Source organism: Myxine glutinosa, chromosome 9 (genome assembly GCF_964187855.1).
Source record: "Myxine glutinosa chromosome 9, kmMyxGlut1.1, whole genome shotgun sequence".
Lineage (NCBI taxonomy): Eukaryota > Metazoa > Chordata > Myxini > Myxiniformes > Myxinidae > Myxine > Myxine glutinosa.
This window is the reverse complement of record NC_136269.1, coordinates 42,603,506-42,626,884: the sequence shown is the minus strand read 5'-3', so window position 1 is coordinate 42,626,884 and position 23,379 is coordinate 42,603,506. Positions and strand designations below refer to the sequence as shown.

At 43.9% G+C, this 23,379-nt stretch overlaps 2 protein-coding genes across 9 annotated transcripts in view; both read right to left on the bottom strand.

The window, feature by feature from the left end:
- The window catches only part of MEAK7 (MTOR associated protein MEAK7), a 66,728-nt gene extending 45,845 nt beyond the window's left edge, over positions 1–20,883 (bottom strand). For 7 of the 8 annotated variants that reach the window (XR_013624526.1, XR_013624525.1, XR_013624524.1 and 4 more), the window contains exons 1-4: positions 20,585–20,839; positions 16,177–16,443; positions 2,966–3,131; positions 2,499–2,877 (exon numbers count right to left, since the gene is read on the bottom strand). Coding sequence is in view for 4 of the 8 variants with exons in the window: in XM_078784313.1 (XP_078640439.1) it covers positions 2,499–2,877; positions 2,966–3,131; positions 16,177–16,443; positions 20,585–20,743 (971 nt within the window). In the remaining 4 variants the exon portion in view is untranslated. Of the gene's footprint in view, positions 1–2,498; positions 2,878–2,965; positions 3,132–16,176; positions 16,444–20,584 lie in introns of all 8 variants that reach the window. The other variant, XM_078784311.1, reaches the window with a different exon arrangement.
- Positions 9,584–10,764, bottom strand: LOC144893611 (uncharacterized). Its single transcript, XM_078784315.1, has 2 exons — positions 10,704–10,764; positions 9,584–10,565 (listed from the first exon to the last, which is right to left on the bottom strand). Exons 1-2 carry the CDS (start codon positions 10,758–10,760, stop codon positions 9,717–9,719), a joined length of 906 nt encoding a protein of 301 aa, XP_078640441.1. The 5' UTR covers positions 10,761–10,764; the 3' UTR covers positions 9,584–9,716.
- Positions 20,884–23,379: the final 2,496 nt, after the last annotated feature.

Here is a 23,379-nt window from a genome sequence, read left to right as displayed (position 1 = left end):
GACAGCAAGATATGAAACAAGACAAAAGGGATTTATGGCTTGTTATGCATTTCAACAACCCTTCCATCTGTGCAAACCAAGGCTCGAGTTGCAAGACCTAACGCACAAACAAATTAACAGGTTGTCACACAGCCAAAGAACAGCCTGGTGTTGGCTTAGCGGCTAGGGTGCCGGCTTGGGATTCTAGGATCCTGGGTTCGAATCCTGGTCAATCGCTGAATTAACGCCAGGGGGGTTGACTCAGCCTATCATCCATCTGAGGTCTGCAAATTGAGTACCAGTGCACTGGTAATTCCCTGTGTGTCGCAAGAGGTGACTAACAGGGTTGGTGGCAGGAAGGGCATCCGGCCATAAAACATTGCTTCAAAAAGGGGTCCATGGTGCCCGAAAAAGGCCAACCCCTGCTCTGCAGGGAAAAATGGCCTCTAAAGGTGGTTGACACAGCCAAAGAACATCAACAACCATGCTTCTATCAAATGTTGCCTTCCTTTTTGAACTTCCTGCACATTTGAAGTACTTTAAGCAGACTGAAAGAATGGGCTTTCCACCAAAATCAGTATATTTACAAAATTCTCACATTGCAAAGACATTATCTGTAAGTAGTCTCACACAGCAGTTCGCACAGTATATATTCTTCTCTTATTCCTTAAAACTTCAAATTTTTAAGACAAATAGGAGATTGATACGAGCAATTTGAACGAGAGCAAAGTCAAGAGCCACCGCAAATACCCATGCTGCCCACCTAAAGCAAAGTACCATATTCACAGTATCTCAGCTTCATTCATCTGTGGAGCGATGATTCTGACTTTGAATCAATAACAAATGAGATGTGCAGGTTCTTCACCGAGTGTGCCTTTCTTACCTCCACTATAGCCAATGCATTGAAGCATGACCGTAACACTGACTTTTACAACCTTCTGAAGAAGAAAAAAACCCATGAAAGGATCTCATTCACATTGATCTACTATATCTCATCAACCTTTGAATAAAGAAAATCATCCACAGGAACTTCAAGCTTTTACGGAATTATCCTGTGACCGCCTCCATTTTTCCACAATCATCTCTCGTCTGTTTTAAGCATGATTTAAATGAGAAGGATTCTCTTGTCAAAGGACCATTTCCCATTGACCTTCATCGAGGAATGTTTAAGTGTTCACGGAGTCACTAACACCTGCACTTTCATCATGCCAACCTTTGCTTTCAGGACCCAAAACAGTATCAAAGTCACAGACGCCTTCGATTGTACCTCTGTGAAGGTGATCTATGGAATCACGTGCACTCCCTGCTACAAGACGATCTACATCGGTGAAGCCGGGCAAAAACTGGACATTGGCTTCCATGAACACTTGCTCGAAGTATGAACCAACAGTTTCACATGACAGTAAGCAAACCACAGTCAACACCCTGTGGGTTTCATCCATTGTTGAGTAGATGTTGGAATTTTTGTTTTTGGGGAAAAAAAAAAAAAATGCCCGACAATCCTGCCTTTTGCATGATGCAGATACAGTGCTCACATCATTTACAGATTTAAAATATTTTTGAATGCCAACGAAATTTTTCAAACAAGTACAGCTACTTTCAAAGTACACCACCCCATGCAAATAAATAAATAACATCCTCTAGTGCGCAACATGGCCGGGTCGCCTTTGGTGCCCGGCTATGCCGCCCTGCAGCATATAGACGGTATTGGGAGGGAGAGGTGTACAATAATTGACTGATTTATTGCGTAATTAAAATAAATAAATAATAATCATAAAATAATTTTTTTAAGCAATTGGCTAATAGCATACCTCAACCACCAGCGATTCATCCGCAGCTACACCTTTCTGAAAATTAAATAATTAATTAATCTAAAAAAGAAATAATTAATCTATTAATTGATTAATCAATAATTGAAAAATATTCTTTATAGGCAAAACACTTGGTCATTGCCATGTCCAAATATCAGCTTCCTAACTCAAAAGGTGATTGAGATATTGCCCAGATGAGAAAGAAAATAAATAAGTACTTAATTAATCGATAATAATGAAATAATTAATCAACTACTTGATTAATGAAAAAAAAATTTTTAAATACCGATTTTGCTAAAGCACTTGCTCACTATTGTGCGAAATTTCAGCTTCTTAGCTCAAAGGATCTCTGAGATATCGCCCAGACAAACAAACAAGAAAGAAAGAAAACAAACAAATCAACAAACGGAGTGAAATCTCTGAGTGCTCCCTTTCAGGGCGCGTCCTCAACCGGCCCCCTTCGGTGCCTGGCGACGACATCAAACAGTGCTTAGAGATGGAATAAGAAGGAGGCGATGTACAACATTCACACCGAACAGACATTTTCTGCATCATGCTGTTAATTAATATACTGTCATTCATAAGTATGAAAAAGTTATTTGATTATATCCAAAAGTTTGGATCAAGCCTTTCATTTTAAAATAACAAAATGTAGAAATGAGGAAACGAAGAGGGGTAAGGGTTGGTGGGAGAAAAAAAAATGCTTGCCCAGAGAAGCTTTGACCATGCAGTGCACTGGAAAAGAGCAGTCGCCATCTATTCCGGAGCTCAGAAGGAAGCTGGGAGTTGAGGAACAACACAGACGGCAAGTCCAGCAGAAATGTACGACGTCTTGCCATGCCAGAATCATCATTTCTGTTATCAAGATCATTCCAGTCAATGCCCTCACAGTATGGCAGCTTTACGCAGCAGGCACATTCTTTGTCGACAGTCACAGCCCGTACAGTGGGGTCAAGTGAAGTCAACTGGAGAGCAGATGTGACCACTAGAATTAAGATGTCAATGACAAGTGGACTGCGAAACAGCCACTCACCAATTTGTTCTCGGCCAAAATCTTGTTTATCATTTGTGGTTGCCTTATCGGAATCTAGAAGAGGACACAAACATTATTCCTCTTATCAAGTGACATGAACAGCAAGATCTTGCAAATACGAGGTAAACAGATGGGTTATTACCATGCAGCAATTGCTTCCCAAGTCTTATTCTACTCGCCAAACCATCAGTAAGAGATGTAGCCAACCGGCCAACGCCGCCTATGGCCATGTACTCCTCTTGCCAACCACACAGCAATAGACGTCTCCGTAGGGTGCTCATTCCAGTCTCAATCAGCTCTACCATAAACTATGGGAGCAATGGAGATCACTCTGGTCAAGAAAACCTTCACATTGAGAATGTAAGAAAATCTTCATAAATAAAAGAGAAGTAATAGTTACATTTTTTTTATTTTTTTTATACAGGAACACTTTGAAACAGAAAGCCATTTTGGCTCATCATTGCCTGTACCATATCCATGCTCTTAATGCAAGTAATGCTATTTATACAGTCAATCCCAACAGGAAATTGGTTAGGTATCAATAAAGAAAGGAGATGCTATGGGATCTTAAAGGAGAACGGACGTGACCAAAACAACTTTGCAGATTTCGAAACATAAAATTATCTTAAACACTTCTATTGAGTTCATTTCACAAATATCTTCGCGGTTTTATTAGAATTTGTCAAAATATCGCCGAACAAGCAAAATCAGTTTTGTCAAAACCGCAAACCGGAAATGACGTTTGCGAAGTAACCCAGTTTTTCGTTCTTAAAGCCTTGTTGGCTTCGTGACGATCAGAACATCGCTTTGTTTTCGTTACGATCAGTTGGAATCATGCCCAGTCGTTGTGTGGCTGCTGCTAGTGCGTGCCCGTACGTGCGGGTGCCCGTACAAAGAAAAATTAAAACTTTCATCGTTCCTTCGGTCTTCGCTCTCGTCCTTCGCCGTTCCTTCGTTCACGTACAAAATGTATGTGTTTGCTAAATAAATGGCCATAACTTGGTAACCACTTGTCCGATTAATAGCAAACCTTGAAAAGGCACATCCTCAGGTCCCCAGCAATATACCTGGCACGTTTCACTTAGATCGGACCAGGGGTTGTCGAGAAACAGCGGTCACAGACATACACACACACAGACACACAGAGATTGCTTGCATTATAGAGAGTGCTATAATGATACAATTACAACTGATACACCTGCAGTGCTGCACTAAGTCAATAAAGTCGTATTTCGTTTCTGTGTTTCTATCCATTTCTTGCCTCACGGCACCGAACATTAATTAAATATTAGTTATGTATTCCATTGACCAGAAAAAGAAACTTTTTCAATTAAAAAAGAGACATAAAAATGAATAATCATTCAGTATTTTGGAGGCGCCCGAGATCAAAATCGATCGCCATTGTGTCTGTGTCCGACGATTTCTCTTCTTCACTCTCTGGACGGTATGGTTCGAATCTGTATGGGAGAATCGAGTGTGATTCCCCAAGATTATTAACTTTCTCTTCATTTTTCACATCAGATTGGTCAGAAATATCGCTGATATCCAGACTTACGCAACTATCGGAGTCGGTGTCTGCCATTGTTTACTATTGCGCAGTCACATCAGCTTCCTCCGATGACGTCACGATGATGATGATAGTCATCACCAGCTGCTGGTCAGCGCGAGAGAAATCGTCTGCTATTTTTTATTTTTTTTTGTATACAAGATCGAGGCTCATGAAAGAGCGAACATTAATCACACAGAAAGACAAACAGACACACAAAACAAATAACATCGGGAGCGGTACACAAGATGGGGAGAGAGGGGGAAGGACACAAACACAACATTTGAGAGCAGGGACCGAGAGACATGGAGACATCGAGAGAACTGTGGGAGGGAGAGGGCTTTGGGGGGGAGGCATGGGAAGGGGTATAAAACATATGGACACTGCCAAGACTTCCAGAAAAGAAGTTGGAATTTCAAACAAGGTGGATCTGGGGTGAATTAGTGGGGGTAGAAAAGATCAAGGTTTTGGATGGGGGAAGATAAGAGATGGTGGTGAACAGCTGTTTTGAAGACCTGGAGGGAGGAGTGTGATTGAAGTGAGTGTGGGAGTTTGTTCCAGAGGCGGGAGAAAAGAGGAATGAAAGAGTGAAGGTGAGCAGAGAGCCGAGATTTCGGCAGTTTAACCATCAGAGGGTGGCTGGCAGATCTTGTGCGACCTGTAGGAATATTTGGGGGACAGAGCACAGAGAGAGCTGGGGGAGCAAGGCCGGAGAGGAGTCGGTAGAAGACAGAAAGACCACCTACCTGCCTGCGATGAGTGAGTGAAAGGCCCTCAGAGATAGCTTCATCGCGGGAGATTCCAATGATTCTGAAAGCTTTGGATTCAACAGCGTGAAGCCGAGCCAGGTGTGAGGCAGGAGCACCAGCCCATAGGGGAGAACAGTATTCCATTGAGCAGCGGATGAAAGCCTTGTATGTGGTGAGGAGCTCAGGTGTGCCTAGGAAGGACTTCGCACGACGGAGGATGCCCAGTCGGCGACTGGCTTTGGAGGGCAGCTTGGAAATGTGGTTTTCCCAAGAAAGATCATGGCAGATGGTGAGACCCAAAAGCTTGAGCGACAGAACTTCTTGGAGAGGATTGTCCAGTCGATCTTTTCGGAGAGACATCGTAAGAGTGTGAGATTTGTCAGGATTGAAAGACATGTTCCACATGTTTGACCAGTCTGTGATTTTGTCCAGGTCTTCAGAGAGTGAGGAGGCTGCAGACTGCCGATCTGAGGGAAGAGGAATGGAGCGGCAGAGAGTGGAGTCATCAGCAAAGAGATACAGAGGATTTTCCAGAGAGTCGGAGAGATCATTGATAAAGACCAGAAAAAGCACAGAGCCCAGCACACTGCCTTGGGGAACTCCAGCCTGAACGGGAAGGGGGGATGAGAGAAATCCATTCAGGGCCACACGTTGACTACGACCAGAGAGGAAGTCCGCAAGCCATGCATGGAGATTTCCATGGATACCATAGGAGGAGAGTTTGGTGAGCAGAGCTGGGTTGCAGACCGTATCGAAGGCACGTGATATGTCAAGGGAGACAGCTCTGATTTCCTGTTTGGCATTGAGGACCTCCATCCATTGTTGAGACAGCAGAAGCAGCATGTCCAGAGTAGAGTGACCTGGTCTGAAACCAAATTGATGATCAGAGATCAAGCCATTGGAGAAGAGGAAAGATTTCATATCCGAAGCAATGATGGATTCCATGACTTTGCTGATAATTGGGAGCAGGCTGATTGGTCTGTAGTTGCAAGGATCTGTTTTTGCACCTTTTTTGTGTAAAGCGGTAATGTTTGCTGATTTCCAGGATGCTGGCAGATGACCTTGAGCAAAGGATAGGGTGAAAAGAACAGAGAGAGGGTGAGATAGAGCAGCAGAGCAGGATTTTAGGACCCGTGGGCTGATGCCATCTGGTCCAGTTATAGAATCAGAGTCGAGGTTTGACAAAAACTCCTCCACCTTGTCAGGAGAGAAGGTCACAGAGTCCAGGAGCAGTTTGGTTCGACTGGGAAAGGTGGGAACAGAGAGAGATGAGTTTGGGACTAAGGATTTTGAGGCAAACACAGAGTTGAGGCATTCGGCTTTGTCACGTGCGATGTCAACTGTGTGGCCATTTGAGGTAAGGGAGGGGATGGAGGGGGAACAAACACCTGAAACGGATTTGACCAGACGCCACCAGGATTTGGAGGAAGGAGACAGGTTTGAGAGTTCATTCTTGAGTGAGGAGAGATAGTGCTTCCTGGCACTCCTGAGGGTAGACACACACTTGTTCCGAGCTTGGTGGAAGGAACTGAGATTTCCTTCAGTTGGATTAGCCTTCCAAGAGGCAAAGGCAAGTTGTTTCAGGGCAACTGCCTCACCACAAGATTCAGTGTACCATGGACGGGAGGAAGGGTAAGACAACTGAAGGCGAGATGGGATAAATCTGTGCATGAGAGAGATCAGTTTGCTTTGGAAGAATTCCCAGGAAGAATTGATGTCAGAGGCAGTGGAGATGGGAGACCAATCCAGACGATTGATGGCTGCTTGAAGACCGTCCCAGTCGGCCTGAGTGAAATGCCAGACTCGTCGACGCTGAGGAGGCTCTCTGAGAATGGCCAGAGAGATGTCCACTTTGACAAGCACATGATCAGAAGAACCGATTGGAGCAGAAGAAGAGCAGCAGACATTAGCAGGGAAGTTAGTCATAACCAAGTCTAGAAGAGAAGATACTCCATTGGCTGAGATCCGGGTCGGGAAATTGACAGATTGTGTCAATCCCAGTGAGTCACAGAAGTCCTTTGCTGAGGTGCCATGACTGGTGAGAGAGGAACCCACACCCAACCAGGTGGCATGATGACAATTGAAGTCACCACATATGAGGAAGAGAGAGTTGGGATGAGTGGATAGAAGTTGGTCCATGTTGTCAGACAGTGAAATGTAGATGGAGTCATCACTGTTTGGGGGACGGTACAGAACACATATGAACAAAAGGTGGGAGCGGAGAGGAAGCCATAGCCAGAGGTACTCCTGGGGGTGAGGAGGAGAGAGGCAGTGCAAGGAGAGTGAGGAAGAGAGTTTTTGATAAAGATAGCCACCCCACCACCAGGCCGAGGCTCAGGTCTATCATACCGGAGGAGGGAGTAACCAGGAAGAGATATTAAGGAATCAGAGACATCTTGAAGGAGGAAAGTCTCTGTTAAGCAGATCAAGTCTGGATTGTCAGAAGCAACCTGTATGGAGAGATCAGTCAGGTTTGAGCGAAGGCCCCGGATGTTTGAGGTCCATACCGTTAATGAAGAGAGAGGGGGAGCATCGGGTACAGGACAGGGGAGGGGAGGAGTAGGGTAAGATGAAGGATGAGAGGGGGAGGTAGGGAGAGCAGTTGTTAGTGTGTCAGCGATTGCAGAAGAGTTCAAAGAAAGGGAAGGATGAGGAGGATGACAGGTTTGAAGGTGAAGGGATGAGGCACAGAGAGGGGTTGTTTGAGGGGGGGCAGAGGAAAGAAGAAGGTTGGGGGGGGGGGGGTGGAGGTATGAGATAGAAGGGAGACGAAGTGGGGAGGAGGCAGCTTTGAGGAGGAGGGGGGAGGAGGGAGAATTGGAGAGGAATGGTATGGGGGGAGATTTGAATGGGAGGGGTTGGGGGGGAGTTTTGAAGGGGAGGAGTGAGGGGGGAGTTTAGGAGGGGAAGGGCAAGGGGGGAGTTCAGGAGTGGAGGGGTAGGGGGGGAGTTTAAGAGTGGCGGGGCAAGGGGGGAGTTTAGGAGTGTAGGTGCAAGGGGAGGGATTTGGATGGGAGGGGCAAGAGGGGAGTTTAGAAAGTGGATGATTGATGAAAGACGAACATTGAAAACAAATTGGGTTTGTTGTGATTTTCAAGTTAGCAATCCGGTTCAGAATGATGGAGGAGGGATGGAATGAATGTGAATTTAGACCATGTAGTGAGGGAGACGTATAAGATATTGAATTTCTTTTTTTTGAGGTGGAATGAGTTGGAGAGGAAATTGAGAAAAGCCTTTTAAATAGGAAGAAAAACAGCGTGTTGTAAAATACCACTGAGTAAAACACTGAAGGGGAAAGGTTATACATATTTAAATAATATTTAAACAGAACCGTGAACAATCTTATGTGCACAAAAATACCAACGGAGGGAGAGCCGAGAGGGACCACCACGAGTCACGTGAAGGGCAAACGGTGGATCAATTGGCATTTTGGCTATTGGCATTTTAAAACTCGGATATTGGCTATTGGCATTTTAAAACTCGGATATCTCACGATTCACGCATGCGAGAGCAACAATTTTTGCGCCAAACTTAATCTTTTTTTGTTGCTACAATTAATTAATCTTAAGCATTTGATGTCTATACTCATGTCCGTTCCCCTTTAAATAATGGCAACTTAAATACAACAGGTCAGATGACTATGTCCCCACCTGAAGGACGACATGCTGCAACATTCAAGAATCCCCTGCTGGCACTATAAGTCGAGAGTTTGACCATACTGCAGTTTCAAATGTTAACGTGAGTTCAAAGGATACAAGTAAACGAAAAAACATGTTTTAGGGCTACACACTTTTATTTTTTCAAAGTTTTAAACCAAGTTTTTTTTAAATTACATTTTGATAGATGAAAATGTACCAGAAAAGATGACCGTGGGCCAAATTTCAGCTCTCTAGGACGTATTGAAGTCGGAAAACGAACGGCTCAAAGATTTGAAATGGGACAAACAAAGTTCAGATTAAGTTAAATAAAAGTGTGTAATAATGAAAAAGGGCACTTTGACCTCCAAAAGCATTGCATACTGGAAAATTATCATTACAACATGACATCCTGCCTTCTTCTTGCCCTAAAAAAAACCCACTAATTTCAGGAAGTATACTAGTCTAGTAGGAAGACTAGGTCCCCCTGCACCCCCCGGAGATATACTTCTAATCAGTGTTTCTAGATTGGAAAAAATGTGTAGAAAATGACTAGCTATGGCCCCAAGCTGAAAAAATGTCCCACATACCATTTTTATGCAAATTACTGCTGCCATTATCAAAAAAACGATTTTTGACATATCTCAGCCAATATTGCAGATAATTGAAAAATGAAGGTGTCTAGACCCATGTTTTGAAGGGCATAGATCATGATAGAACTATTCATAACATGATTACATGTGTCTATGGTATACTAGTATGCTAATTAGTGCTTTATTTACAAAATAATCACAGTTTTACGAAATAATAGACTCATATTAAGGTCCGTCTACACAGACGTTAACACAAAGTTTTATTTTTCTAAATATTACAACTGTCAAAATAGTCCTAGCACTCAATGTGACCACTCTTCTCTTGCTTGTTTTAGATAAACATCATTAGCATTAGTGATTCTACACTGAGTCAGTCATCATCATTTTCATCGAAATCGTCAGAGTCAAACTCTTCTTCTCCTTCCTCTTCCTCCTCCTCTTCGTGCTCTCCTGTGTTCAGAAGATCCACCAGTGAGGTTGGTAGGATGGGACCACTGGACCACATTGGTTTCAACAGTCCTTCATCAGTCCTTATCCATCCTTGCTCCTCATAAGGTTTTGGCTTTTCGATGATAGGTTGATCGGCTCTTTTGTACAATGCTACGCGGTGGTTCACACGCTGGATGTGCGGCTTCAGGGCAGACTGGCATGGAGGAAGGCGAGCCAGATCAACCTTGGACTTGGATGTGAGGGTCTTGTCCTCTCCCACCATTTTTCGTAGCAGCTTGGCACGGACAATGTCCACTGATGACTCGCGACTCTGGCCGTACATCACACAGGTGAATTTTTCTAACTGCCTCTCCACCTCAGGGTTGGCATCCCAGTTGTCACCCAGTTCACCGAATGCCCTGTGAAACCTGGGATTCTTCTCCAGCTTTTTCAAGGGCCCGACTTTTCCCTTCCCTTTGAAGGCACTGGTGCAGTCTTCTCCGCTGAACACATAGTACCCCAGGAGAGTGGCACAGTAGTCCTCTCCCAGGGATTCTGCCAGCTCAGAGACGTTGACAAGTTGGCGATGCTTCCCTGACCCTGTATCCAGGTACACCGTCAGCTTGATGTTGTGGGCATGGTGGAGCAGGATCAGGAGGATGTCTGTGTCCGGTGTTCTGACTACAGCGTTCTTGTATCCGATGGTAGCAGCATGATGGAGGTACAGAACCACCCTGGTATCAGTCTCTTCCTGGTTGCTGTAGATCGTGGGGAGTTCACGTACCTCGACCTGAAACACAAAAAGGCACCGCATTTCAATCACCAGTCACTGCCAGTTTCAGATCTAGACAAACATCACAGGTAATCACCTTTTTTTCAGGAAAAATTACAAATTGAATCGCCATTCACGAAGGGCTTTCAATTTTACCTTGCCATTCGTTGAGGCAAGTTGGTGGGCCTTCCCCTCCACGATCAGCACAGCCATCTCTGTTCTCTCCAGCAGGAACAGGTGCCTTACAGTCACACAGAGGAGAATGTGCTTTGGTAACTTCCATTTTCCATCTGACACTGCACGGCACAGATCTTGTCCAATGGAGAAGACCAGACGCTTCACCTTTTCTGTCTCGATGCCCTCCTTGCCAGTCATTAGCACGCTGAGAAAGCTGACAAGGTCTGGAGGTGGGATGTCTTCAGGATTGAGCTCCATGTCTTCAGCTGTTGGTGGCCATGGTTGGTCTTTACACTCTCTGAAAGCCTGTAGAATACCCTGGCGAAGTTGGAGGGCAACATTTTGGTTCTTGTTTGTGCTTCCGAGTGTGAATGCTCGTGCGAGAGCATTGGAAACTGTTATGTTTGAGCTGTGCACAAGCCAGAAAGAAATGACATCACATTTGTCATGATCAACCTTCGTGAAGTGGATATGCTCCTTGATTGGGTCATTCTGTAGGCGTTTCAGTAGTTTCTCTGACCGATAATTTGAGTTCTCATATCCATTCAGTTTCAGTTCCTCGACATAGAGCAAGCGCAAGGAAGAAAGCTGTAGAACTTTATTCTGCTGGATGACCTGGGTTTGAATGTGTTCCAGTACTGAGTTGAATGCCTTTTCATGGGCGGCTGACATGCAAGCCTGCTCCTTTGGTGCTTCGGCTCTGTGAATCGCACGCTCATAGTTGTAGAATGCTGTGCGGAAAGCTTTAAAACATGACGGATGGTCTTTGGCCTCACATGCAAAGAGGTCTTTGTTTTTCACCTTTCGATGGAGTCGATAGAGACCCATTTTCTCAGCCCGTGTTTCGATTTGCTCCCATGCATTTTCTTTGTTTTTAAAGGATGGGAAGGTTGTAGGCCTCTCAGTATTGCGATGAGCATCTTTGGTCTCAACTTTCTCACAAAATATACACTCTGGCGGGAAGATGGGTTCAGCAGAACCTCCTGGTTTACGAGGAGAGTGATGCCATGATGAGGTTGATGGCCCTGGTTCTGTATCATCTCCCAGACGATGAAAGTGGCGGACAAAGTGCTTATAACACTTGCTGTGATATCCTACTCTTTCTAGGTCATCAGGAAGAGTTGCCGGGATCTGATCACATACTGATTGCATACGACATGGGGAGTCATGCGGTTGGTTGAGACGTCTATCCCGGATCTTTTGAAGCAGTTGCAGTTTTTCTGAAGCAGATCCTTTAATTTTACGGAGGGGCGTGAAATCCCCATGATCAGACATGGATGGTACATGAAGGATGCATGTAGGAGGAGAGCTTTGGGCTGCAGGTTCTACACTCTGTTTTCTTTTGGGCATGCTTGCTGTCGATGTCTACCATCACTGTTAAATGACAAATAAGAAATCACGAATGATGTTAAAAGTGCCTGTGAAAGGAGGCTCTGAGTTTTCAGTGAGGTAACAGAGGTTCTGAGTCATGTTCTACACTAGGGTACTTTTTAGCTGACTAAACCATGTTTAGTGGCATCAAAAGTGCTAATAGCTAAAACATCTAAATTCTTCCACACTAACGTTAGCTATCTAGGCCAATGAAACATTGTGCTAAGTTACTGTAGCTAGCTCAGCTGTCGTGCCTCTTTCTGGTTCAATTCATATACAGAAGTCAACAGATATGTCTCATGTTTGGCATTAACAAAAGTTTAAGTTACACCGACATTAGGAACATACTGTACATAGATGAGGCTAGCTTTAACGTTAGCTAACATGGTGCTAGCTGGCTCAGCTGTTATTCTGCCTGTTTATGATTTCATGCAGAAACTGAAGTCAAGAGTGTGAGTAACATTATAGTTAGCATCTTACCTGGCTAGATTGGAGGATGAATACCAAGAACAACACACAGATGGAATGGAAGACTGAACTTTCAACTGAGGTATTCAATAACATCAACGTTACCAATTGATACGAGCGCGCGACATTACCAATTGATACGAGCGCGCGAGTGCGCATGTTACATGGATGGAAATGTAAAATGGCAGCTATAGCAGCACTAATTTGGATCTCTAGTCTGTCATTTCTGCACTGTGATTGGATAACATAAAAAAATATGTTTGGGAGTTAACAGCAGGAGTTGGTAGATTTTACGTGGGCTGGGTGAGAAACCTTTAAATAAGCAAGTGAAAATCTCTCGCAATACAAAGTCAATGGTGGGAAGAAAAGTTGAGTGGTACCTATGTTACTGCCAATGTCCCGCCCCTATGCAAGACTCAGGAGCATCTTGTTGACATTTAACCTTGAAAATACCTGGGTTTAGACCCCTTATGTACCATGTTAAGTTATCTGCAGTATTAACGTATCCTTATCATTTGTAAAACTGATTATTTTGTAATTACAGCATTAATATGCATACTAGTATACCATAGACACATGTAATCATGTTATGAATAGTTCTATCATGATCTATGCCCTTCAAAACATGGGTCTAGACACCTTCATTTTTCAATTATCTGCAATATTGGCTGAGATATGTCAAAAATCGTTTTTTTGATAATGGCAGCAGTAATTTGCATAAAAATGGTATGTGGGACATTTTTTCAGCTTGGGGCCATAGCTAGTCATTTTCTACACATTTTTTCCAATCTAGAAACACTGATTAGAAGTATATCTCCGGGGGGTGCAGGGGGACCTAGTCTTCCTACTAGACTATACCCAATATTGACAAAGTAACATGTGCTTCCTCCTCTGTCAAGTCAGTTAAACTTCCTCTGTGCTTCCTCTGTCAAGTCAGTTAAACCAGTCAAAGGAAGGATTGATGACCGATTCATGGGCAGGTAAAAAAAATATTTTTAAACCCCTCTTTAAAAAAGAAAAAAATTGTTTTGTACTTTCTCCATTTCCTCTTGGTACCAATATCTTTCCAACATTCTTTTTTTATGCCTCCATCGATGAAGTAGCCGGAGGCATTACGTTTTCAGGTTGTCTGTCTGGCTGTCCATGATAGGTTTCGTTACCGCGATAACTTGAGGATCTTAGTCAAACTTGGTGCAGGTATGTATAAATGAGGTAAAGATGAACTGATTACATTTTGGGTCACGAGGTCAAAGGCCAATGGTCAGAGGTCGTTTTAGGTGAAAATCCTGTTACAGCGATAACTTTAGAACCAATGATGAGATTCTGACCAAATTTAGTACAATTATGTAGAATGATGTAAAGATGAACTGATTATATTTTGGGGTCAAGGTCAAAGTCTGTAATATGTCTACAATTTGAGAACGACTGAAGTTATCTAATTCAAACTTGGTACAGGTATGTATAATGATGTAAAGATTAACCGATTATAATTTGGGGCCAAGAGGTCAAAGGTCAAAGTCCTAATTAGTCTATAACTTGAGAAGGGCTGAAGTATTCTAATTCAAACTTGGTACAAGTATGTATAATGATGTAAAGATTCACTGATTAAATTTTGGGGTCAAGAGGTCAAAGGTCAAAGTCTGTAATAGGTCTATAACTTGACGGCTAAAAGGGGTCTAATCCAAACTTGGTACAGATATGTACAATGATGTAAACATGAACCGATTACATTTTGGGGGCAAGAGGTCAAAGGTCAGAGGTTATGTCAGGTAAAAATGTGATAACTTGAGAACAGCTGAATGGATTTGAAGCAAACGTGGGACAAGTAATGATGCAATAATGTGGGCAGAGGCATATGTGGGCAGAGGCATACGTCGTGATGTCGAAGAGTGTCGTTCTAGTTTTTTCATTTTTCAATAACCACTAACTTTTATCCCATATTCGTAATTAACTTGCCACCAAACTTACATAATATGTGTATGGCCACATGATGAATGAACGATCGTTTTTAAGGCCATTTTTCCCCGCTAGAGTGGTGGTTAGCCTTGCGGCCCCATGACAATCATGGTTCCCTGTTTGAGGCAATGTTTTTATGGCCGAATGCCCTTCCTGGCACCAACCCTTGGTCACGCTCTTACGATGCGCAGGGATACGGTGTACCTATTCTAAACCGGGGTACACACCGGGATCATTCATCCCAGCAAGCTGGTACTCAATTTGCCGACCTCGGAAGGATGACAGGCTGAGTCAATCCCCCTGGTGTTAATTCAGTGATCGACCGGGATTCGAACCCAGGATCCTAGGATCCCAAGCCGGCACCCTAACCGCTAAGCCAACACCAGGCTATGTCCATCGTGATATGTGGATAATATAGCAGGGTAAACAACTGTGAAATACTGTTACATAATGAGCAAAATAAAATAAAGGGATTACATTTTAGGGTTATAGCAGGTAGTTCTATTTTATGTAATGAATTGCGTTGATGAATTGCGAAAGATGATGGGAATAGAGCCTGTGTTTGATGCTGTGAAGAGGAACAGGTTGAGATGGTTTGGTCATGTGTTGAGGAAGGATGAAAGTGACTGGTTGAGAAGAGTGATGGAAATGAATGTAGAAGGAAGTAGAAGACGGGGAAGACCGAGAAAGACTTGGCTAAAGATGGTGGAAGAAGAAATGCGGGCAAGGGGGTTAACAAGGAGAGATGCAGAAAATAGGGCAAAATGGAGAAGATTGTCATGGGGACCGCAAGGCTAACCCCCGCTCTAGCAGGGAAAATGGCCTTTAAAATGCATGTTGTTCTATTTTATGTAACCGTCACCAGACAACTCATTGTAAAACGGCAAACTATTTTGTGCAGAGTACACTGCTCATTGAATTGGACAACAGAGTAGCTAATAGACACATCAACAGCAGGGTAGATGGGAAGAGGCAGGGTAGAGGGGTACAGAGGTTACAGGCAGTGTAGAGGGGTGCAGAGGTTACAGACAACAAGAGTTGGAGGGAAGAGCAATATCGGACAAACTCTGGGAGTCGATTCCATAATTGAGAGACAAGGGAATAACAGGTGTGGAAGATTACAAAAGATTGAACTTGGAGGGGGTAAGAATGAATACGCAATGAACACTTGCAACCCAGGCAGATGTGACACGGCCTAGGTAGTAAACAGGGCTTGACACTTGATGGTCAAACTTTCACAAGGTATACTAAAAGGTAATCATACTACAATTCGAGAAATGTCAGTATGTCTATACCCTCCTAAAACACTGGACGAAATTAATGGAAAACTGGCGTTTGTACTCTGGGTTTGCCCGGGGAGGTTTTAGGCGGTAAAAAAAAAGAAGATCATAGTCCCAGGGATTCAGGGCATGGGGGAGCATCCATAATCTCTCGATGAAGTAAATACAGTACGTTTGACATAGCCCTACTCCAGGTGCAAAAGGTAGATGACACCACACTAGAATGATGATGGTTCTGGGGCAATGAACCCGTTACATAAGGATGAGTTTGTTGGAAAACAATAAAACAATGGAAATGTCCTGAATAGAGTTTGACCATGTTCCATGAACACAAAAATTAACAATACGAAAAACATTTGGGCCTGGGCCTTTTATACCTGCTGCATTTGATCCTGGTGACATATCGCACCATCTCCGTCACTATTTGCCATGCTGCAAACGACCCTCCCACGATCCTCCATGTTTCCCCAGAGCACAGCATCGAGAAAAGCCACAAACTGCTTCTTGCTGATCCCCGTGCTTTCAGCATTACGTACAACTTTGACTTCTCTTCCTCCTGTCTCCTTAGGGTCATCGATAGCAAAGGTGAAACCACGAAACAGGCGATTCACCATGGGCTGACTCAATGTGGCGTTGGTATATTCCTGTCCAAAGTAAGAGATAAGTTAAGCAAGTTTTATCAAGAACAACATAGCCTATTCATTTTGTGTGTTCGGTTCACTTCTATGCGCTCCTGAACCGCTGAATGAAATGAGTTGAAAACTGGTAGTTGTACTTGGTGTGAACGGGGAAGTTTTAGGCAGTAAAAATATAATCTTTATTATAATAAAGCAAACGTATATGGTTATGTATGTATGTATATTTGTGAACAAAACGTCTTCTGCAAATATATATATATATACAACCAAAAAACACGTTTCGTGAAGCCGTGAGGCAGTGAAGCCGTGCGACTATACATCAATTAATTACATACTGTTTGAATGTCGGTTGAATCCTCAATTAATTACGTACTGTTGGAATATACCTTTCAGCCCTTTAGATTGCTGAGACCCCTGAGACCTTTGAAGATCCTTTAAGTTTACCAAGACCAATAAGACTACCAAGAACCCTAAAGACCCCAAAGACCTTTGAAGACCCAGAGGACCCAAAATAACATGAACACCCCAAAAGACCCCGAAGACCCAAAACAGCTATGGCCCGACTCTTCCTGAGTGACAACCCCTGATAAGGCACCTCCACAAATTCTCTTGCACCATCCGCATTTCACACACCTCACCGCATGCTCTACAGTCACCCACCTTAGCCTCCCCCAGTATTTCTCCTCTCGACCTCCCCCTTTTAGCGTTTGGGTCGTGGAAGCACGACTGCTTCAACCAGTGAGCAAGAGGCCGTGACCCTCGTTCTTTTCTCCTTTTTCTGTTATGTCTCCCTCCACAGATGGTCTGACCCATGTTGTGTATAGCCGGTAGGCAAGGCATAGGTTAAGTTCTGCTCGTGTCCATTTTCTTTCCTGTGTAAATATCACTGCACTCTCCATTGTTCACGATTGCTTGTACATTTTGCATTGCATTCCCCCTTGGTGATCCATTTTTATTTCCCTTGCTGTACATTAAAGTCCTTGAGTTCCCTCCCCCTTTGCATGATCCTACATTCCACATTTTACACCATTGGTTCTTGAATTCATAAATCCCTCTTGTTGAACTAATTTTCAATCTAACCGTGTTCATCATTTCCCGAATGATCCAGCACTGCTCGTGTCGGGGTAAAAATGAATACTTGTCATCTCTTGACCAATCAGAGACAGCCATGGCCGAAAAGCATGTTGGGTAAATGAATCATGTGATATAGTTGAGCCAGGCCAAAGGAAAAATGCTTGTTTGTATAGAGTTGGCTGAGAGACATTTCACAGTTGCTGAGCAGAACTGCTTCTCTGTGCTGAGCTGCCAAAAACATGTTTCATCTGCAGTTTGACATTGTGAAACAAAATGTGAAGCCAAGGGTCCATTACATCAGCTTTTGTTCTTATCTCATGCTCCAGCTCGCCTTCTGCCTCCCTTTTGTAGTAAAACAATTTGTATATATATTTGATGCAGTTTAAGTGGGATTCAGAGATCTGCTTGCCTGGTATCAAACATTTCGCTCTGTACGCACGCAATCAATAAATGGTCCTTTGTCAACAAAGTAAATGTTGTCTGTTATATTTGATACAGGACAACAACTCCCACACTTGCACATTACGTTAGACTGGGTGGTTATAATTTCCCAATTGATTGGTTTGTCTAGTCTGGCATGCACCAGCAGTTGCTCGGCTCCCCTAATTAAGATCCAATTAAGATAGATTGGTGCACAGCTGAGGGCACAACCCACAATTGGAAAGCCACTTGGTGCAGGTATAAGGTTGTCAGATGAAGAACCCTGGGACTACGTGATAGACCAACTGGCGCTCACGGTTGCCCAGCAACCCGCCATGGTACGAATTTATTCTTGAATGATGGCCTCAGGCCTGTGGTAAGTTTGAGGGGAACCAAGGATCCCCCTCGCAGGAGACCCAAAACCCGGGGCCATAACAATACATGTACAATGTACATATACTGTATATATTTGTTACATCCACATCTTCACAAATAAATTTGTGCAAAATATATGTTCGTATTATGATTGGTGTAAATCATGACAACACAGCAACTCAGGTAGTCAGGTCATTATCCTCAGTTAAAACAAGCCCGTGCCTCCGAGGTGACGTATGGTGAGGTGAGCATAGCGAGCAAATCCACGCTAATATATTGTTGTGGTTTTGGAATAAAGGTCAATTCCCCCTCATAGGTAGGTGCGCCACAACATGAAGCCTCGCAATAGTTCAGTTATTTCTTAGTGAATGTAAGCGTAGTCCTTTCCTGTGTTTAATTTTGCGTTGAGTAGGCCAGTGAGCTTAGGTGTTCTTTTGGCACTTAAGTGCCACGCGGCAGGCCTGAACAAGTCCAGCGAGGCCGAAGGGAGGCGCTGCAGGAAGAGTGGCCGGTAAGGAACGAGCCGCCAATCAGGGCTCGAGGGGAGTGGCTTACCACGGCAGCAGAGGCAGGGTTTGGAACATTCGAGTGAGACTCTGGGGCGGGGCCATATAACCCTGCTCCGAGTCCCCCCACCTGAGAATGTGAACGTAGAACGCAGACAAGTCAGAACGCACGAGAGTTCGGGTCGAGTTGGCAGTTGAGTTGAGTAAGAGAAGTTCTCGGTCAGAGTCGTGTGCAAGTTACAGTTCCCTGTGAGACGATTTACAGTTCCCCGTGAGAGTGAGATGGGTTGAGCTTGAGAACGCGAGTGGAGCTGCAGGACGAACGAATTGAATTGCCGATTGTACACGAACTTTCCCCGGGCCCTGCGCTCTGTGCTGTATTAATCGCGCGCTCGAGAGGATGACCCATGCCGGGCCACAGACGTGTGATTTCCTCCTGCCTGCCTTCTCCTGATACGTGCCGTGACCGCCAGAGGGCTACACCACGAGCGAGCTGTCCGGGAGCGAACGGCAGCAAGGCGCGTTTGGCGCGCGAACATTCTTCTCTTCATCTCCCCGTGTGCGTGAGTGGGCCCATTTGTCTGGGGATAAGTTAAACTGGTTAAGCTTCTGCTCTGTATCCCCCTTTCCTTCATCATTATCATTGTAAATAATAATAAATCATGTTCTTCCTCCGATTTGACCGTCTTCGTCCCTTCCATCCATTGGCTTCACATGGTACGAATAGAACCGCTTGAATCGGGTTCCATAAAAAGGTAACGGCACAAGTCACGTGATACGCATACCGCTCGGGCGTAATCAATTAAGCGTAGCTTGTGCGAGGCTCGGTCCCTGCTGTTGGGGCAGCGTGGGTTAAAGGTACGTGCAAATTTGTCCCGATACCCTTTTTCACGTTTGCTCCGGAAGTGGCGATTCGGTCTCGTGGACCCGAAGACCCAGAGGGAAAAAAGGGTTTGATCCCCCCTTTGTAACGGGAACGGGCTTCAGGAGATCCGCAACAATATATATATATATATATATGCCATGCCGTTGAATTAACACCAGGCGGGTCGACTCAGCCTGTGATCCTTCCGAGGTCAGCAAAATGAGTACCAGCTATCTGTTAAGGGGAAACTGCAACAGCGGCATAGCCACGCCCCAGGAATCTATGCAGCCAAGCAGCCACAGGCTGCATACGAATAAATAAATAAAAATTCTGTAGACTAGATCCCCCCTTTTTTTGCCCCTTCCCATTGCTTCCCCTCAAACTATTGGTCTCACAAAAAAAATCTCTCGAAACAAGATGTTTAAGTTAAACAGTTTTACATATTTTAAAATATCAGGTCAAAATGTGCCAAACATCCAAAAAAAAACAACCATTTTCCCTTAATGTTTCGACTGTCATTGCAAAAAATTAAAAGAAAATTAAAAAATGAAAATATTGAAATACAGTACATCTATTCCCCCCCTCCCCCACACACGATTTTAGTAGATTGTGGATATGTTTTTCAACAACAAATTGCGCTTCTAATGAGACTAAATGACTTTTTACCATTTTTTCCGGGTCGAAACCCCAACCCCAACGACCAGACTAAATAGCATGAGCCAGGTCGGATTCGCACTTGACACGGGAAGAACATTTTATTAAATGTCCACACAATGACTTTGTACTACAGCATACTGCACTAGCAAACTATATTTACTACAAACATTAACTGGGAGCCTTCACTGCTTCCTTCAAGTGAAAACACCAACACTAACAGAGACGACATGTACATTTATTTAGTAGTTACCTGGAGTTCGTGAAGTCCGAACCCATCCTGAATTCTCGTTTTCGGCTTCATTTTCACCAAAGCATCGTAAACCTCCCACAGCCTGGCTTGCTCCGTGGGGGAGAACCGGGAAAGTCGCTGAGTTAATCCCATTTGACCTGAGCTGCCAGAGTTCCCCATAACGTATCAATGGACAGTGGAGTCTAGAGAAGTGTCAAGTCTATTAGTCTATATAATAATTCCTTAGGAAATAATTCAGTCTACATTTTATTAACTAAATAATAATAACTACTACCATTGCGTATCCTGCACCTCCAGATAGCGGGGGTGGGAGAAAAGGATCGAATAAGAGATATGTTATTTACACTGCCACGAATTACACAACATGACTACTATACACTGCACGTAATAAAATGGCAGAATTTACATTGAAGATTAATTCGTTGGAGCTCTTCTTGGCCAGATCGTTTAAGCGGAGGAAGTACACTTGCCTTTGACTTGTCTAGCTTGGGTTATATTTTCCCCGACAATACACTGTTTGTAATTCTCTTCTGTTTTAGTTTAAAAGCAGCGGCAGGAACTCCTTCAAGAAATCCTCAGGCCGTTCTTCGAAGAAGGCATTAAACCATTTTTCTGCCCACGAGCATTAATAATGGATTTAGATTTTAAAATACCACCATGCCTTCAGAAAAGAGTAGGCCATTGTATGTCTCTACCATAATGAAATAAACCCCTTTCCCTCCGTTAGTGTTATGGTGTGAAAACTGACTCCAACAACTTCATTGAGCTCAAGAGGACGTTTATTCCGTGGCTTGCACATGCTAGTCCAACTCCAACATGGCGTCTCCCTTGGCCTACCTGTAACATAAGCAGGGCTCCATGCAGCATTAGACCATCAGGATCACGGGAACTCCCTTTACTTTTTTGCGTTGCTTGGAACAACAAATAACAACATCACTAGTTACCTCTGCCATCAAAGGTGTGGATGGAGGCTATGTTTTCATCCTTGTCTGTCTGCGAACAGTATAATCTCAAAAAGTTGTCCACGAATTATGACAAAACTTGGTGGATGAGGGCTTTTTTTCAGGTCTGAATATTTTTCAGGTAGATTTTGGTTCAGGTCCGAATCCAGATATGGTCCATTAGTGGGATAGAAAACGTAAACTGTTCAGTTTGGCGGAAGTATGCTCTCTACCGAGTTCCGATCGAGTTGCTTCTGAATTGCAGGCACTTCAAACATGCAATACACCTTCCCCCTCAATATGGAAAAGAGCAGTGACCAGCTGGTATCCATCTTTTGGTATTTGGTATTTTTTTTATTTGGACTGGCTGGTATTTTTAAAATCTAAATCCACAATCACAGCTGGCATCCACCGTTTGGAACCTGTCGGAGCCTCCATTCTAACCTCATCATTCGGAGGTAATGGTGGAAAATCGTTGAGCATGTGACAATCATGGTAGAACTTCTGTTTTGCCTTTTCCTGGTCAAAGTTTATTTTCACACCATCACGGTCGTAAGCCATAGGCACCGGAAGACCTCGGGCAATGGGAAGGGTATTCCTCGGACGTCTTTCCATCAGTAGTTGAGACGGCGATAGGTGAATGCCTTCCAATGGTGTTGTCCGATAATCCAGCAAGGCCAGGTGCTTGTCTGTAGATTTTCACCAGAGTCATTTTAGTTTGTACAACCCTCTCGACTTCTCCATTTGAACGTGGATATCTGGGACCAGATGTTCCAAGAATGATTCCGTGATCTTTGCAGACTTTTCTCACAAGTTGTAAGTTCAACATAGTCCCATTTATCACTACGTAGGGTCTTCGGTAGACCATGTTTTTTTTTGTTTTTTTTGTATACTGAATCGAGGCTCGTGAAAGAGCTAACATTTACTTCACAAACAAATCAACCAGACAAACAAAATATATCAAAAGAGGAAGCGGAAGACAAGATGGAGAGAGAAGGGGAAGCACACAAACACAACATTTGAGAGCAGGGAGATGTGTGGGAGGGAGAGGGCTTGGGGGGAGGAGGCGTGGGAAGGGGGGGGGGGGGTGGGAGAAGTATAAAACACAAGGACACCAAGGACTTCCAGGACAGAAGTTGGTATTTCAAAAAAGTGGAATTGGGGTGAAATTAGCGGACGAGGCTTTAGAACTAGACTTTAGAAGAACTTTAGAACTAGAGCATAGAACTAGGCTTTCAGTCGCTCACAAGGTGTACTGCGGCATAAACCCTTCACTTCATCCACCTCAATTAAATATGAAGTAATAGCCAACTAGTATCAGATATGTCTTAGTGTCAAACTGGAACAGGTCTGTCCCAATTTCACTCCAAGGTAAATTTGGTGTTGGAGTCAGTTTCAGGGGCTCAGCAGATCGGCGATTTTGATAGTGCGCTCAGTTGGAACAGTTCTGAACAGTTTGCTCTATGTCCGCATTACCGGTAGGGCCAGCATAGAACCTCCCTAGCTCATTGCTTACACGTGACTAATCCGATATGTAATTTGTGAATCAGGCTCAGCATGCGGGGTCTCAGAGTAGGTGATACAACGATTTGCATGCCTTTGTATAGGATGCCATCCGTAACTGAAAGTTCACTCCAAGAATCCCAGCATGGTCGAGAACATAGTGATACACCTTGCTATGTATGATACATAGTGTTGCGGTTTTGCCATAAAGGCAAACCCCCTATAATTGATTGCATGACAAGATGTAGCCTGCAGTAGTTATTTATGTCTTATTGAATGTAAAGATTAGCCCTTTCCCATTGTGTAGTAATCAAAACCAAATATGCGTTGAGAGTTAGGCAGGATCTTCAA

Bases quoted from the DNA above. Each gene is read 5' to 3' on its own strand.
- LOC144893611 (XM_078784315.1), bottom strand. From the start codon at position 10,760: ATGGCTGTGCTGATCGTGGAGGGGAAGGCCCACCAACTTGCCTCAACG. The intron at 10,566-10,703 runs GTAAAATTGAAA...TTTGTGTTTCAG, and splicing joins TTGCCTCAACGAATGGCAAG to GTCGAGGTACGTGAACTCCC.